This window comes from Phytophthora parasitica (assembly GCF_000247585.1).
Source record: "Phytophthora parasitica INRA-310 unplaced genomic scaffold supercont2.27, whole genome shotgun sequence".
Lineage (NCBI taxonomy): Eukaryota > Oomycota > Peronosporomycetes > Peronosporales > Peronosporaceae > Phytophthora > Phytophthora nicotianae.
Genome location: NW_008649013.1, coordinates 688,042 through 690,261, shown reverse-complemented (window position 1 = coordinate 690,261; position 2,220 = coordinate 688,042). Strand labels below are relative to the sequence as shown.

The 2,220-nt window shown below is 45.5% G+C and overlaps 1 protein-coding gene across 1 annotated transcript in view; it reads right to left on the bottom strand.

Annotated features, from left to right (window-relative positions):
* Positions 1–480, bottom strand: part of PPTG_22990 (hypothetical protein) — a gene marked incomplete at both ends in the record, with an annotated part of 1,240 nt that extends 760 nt beyond the window's left edge. Inside the window, one exon of the mRNA XM_008907801.1 lies at positions 33–480. Within this exon, the coding sequence (XP_008906049.1) occupies positions 33–480 (448 nt within the window). The remainder of the gene's footprint in view (positions 1–32) is intronic.
* Positions 481–2,220: the final 1,740 nt, after the last annotated feature.

The window sequence follows — 2,220 nt, the reverse complement described above, 5'->3', positions numbered from 1 at the left end:
ACGCGCGTAGGCCACCCAACGAGACTTTTTACTCGCATCGAGGACGCTTTGTGGTATTTTCTTCTCCTTGGGGACAACAACTACGCTCTCCGGTGTTTTACTCGCGATGCCCAGGAAGTACTCGTGTCTATAGAGTTCTTGCTTCAGCAGCAGCTTTTCTCGCATCAACGTCTCACCCTCAATAGCGAGTCGGCATAGCGCGCTGTACAGTTCGCTGGAGTTGGTCGGCTTCTGCGTGGATGACTGACTCAAAGCTGCAACGAACCGTTTGACTTGTAGTTCGAGGTGGTCCTGTTCTCTTCGTAGTTGGATCAGCTCGTGCTGCTTGCGCGTTCGAAACCTCTTGGAGTTCTGACGGCGTTGCTCGCGTCTCCATTCATCCTTCACTTCATCAGACCAAGACTTGGTCAAGGACTCAGCCCATTGATGAGCTAAAGACGAGGAAGTGGCAGCGCTTGGTGTGTTGGGGCTTGTAGTCATCGTCAGAACTGACGAAAATCCAAACTGATCACGTCGGAGCGCGGTAGAACGACAAACTGATCTCATCATAGAGCTTGTCAAGCTCCAGGTGTTGGCAGCATTACAAATGATCAGTCTTTTTATTCAAGGTAGCACGCAACAATCATGTTGCACAGCATATTACTCTCCAGGATCGACTTACTGCTCTACCATGTTACTAAGCGGATATTATTCCTATTGTTGACCATAACTGATGCCCCACGATCTATTACTAGTACCTCGGACGCTGAACATTGTAGGGAGGAACACCTGCACGCACATTACGTGACTAATCGATTGACACGTGTTTGCACAAGAACCACGAGGTGTTTGTTTAGTCACGCAGCCTGTCTATTCATTTAGTAAAAATATAAAATATTATAAAATATTTAGAGCGTTGTTAAAGATTGCTCCATGTACTCACGAAATGCGACCCAGCGTTCATGCCACTCCACGTCGACAGGAGAACACACCCAAGGGGCATCGGGGGGGGGGGCACATCGCGCTCGGGTTCGCTGCTTCTCATGGCACCAAACACGAGCAAAGCCTTGTGTGGGCTTTCTCGTCTGGATTTGGAAATGAGAGGCCAACAGGAGTCGAGGATGCAAGAAAGGGGAGAGAGGATGAGATCTGAACCAAAATGTCTGAAAAATGAACCAACGCACTTGTAACTTTACCAATCGTCTATTAAGTTCACCAAAGACCTTGCGATTGGCCCTAAGATGAGGGCTAGGCAGCTTTCACAATCATCTGAACCCCGCGTTTGAATGTGTAATAGTACATAGTAATATATGAACGTACATGCATATCGTTGGATAAGTATAAAATGATAAGGCTTTCCTTTCATTTCACGGAATAAGTTACTTGGAGAATTACGTTGATGGATGTCTTGAATTCAAGAGTTTATAAGAGCAGGTCGTCATTAGCGATGGTGAAATCTATAAATACGCTAAGGGGAACACAAGATGCGAAGAATCGCGACTGATACCAAAATTAGCTTTTGTTTCTTTCTTGCCAGCAAGACACAAATAGTTCGTCTCGCCGAGGAGAACATGCCGATGGAATATACGTGGAGAGCGATTGGTACAGCCGAGGGAGAACTACTGGCAAACAAAAAGCTCGATAAAATGCGCTCTCTACATGTCTACACTAACAACAAGAACAAACGCTGCTCGATATGCAAGGAGAACACTGATGGACACAAGATGAGGTACAAAATGTGGTACTGTGTTTCATCAACTTGCAACACGACTGGTGAGAAATGCCCGTATTGGTTGAAGCTTCTTCAATGTTTTGCAACGGACATCTACTCATTTTATGAATATGAAAACCATCTCGCCAACGTCGGATCCCCCAAAGAAAGAGTGTTTACCCTTGCGATGAAAACTCAAAGCCGGACAATGATCACTGATGGGGTTAAACCAGCACGCATACGGAATAGCCTGATCGATCAATTCTCGATGGACCGGAGCACTGTTCCAGAGTTGAAGACAATTCAGAATTTTGTGTACAACTACAAACGATCCACCCTGGTGAATACTGATTTTGTTGACGATGTGATTTCTCTCGCCAAGGAATCGCGTTACAGCCCTGAACTTGATGATTTGATCCCATTTCTGTTTGGATACAAATTGGATAACGATGGAAATCCAGTGTTGGGAGATGGAAACGATGAAGATCCATTTATTCTAGCCTTTTCAACAAAGTACATGCTACGGCAAC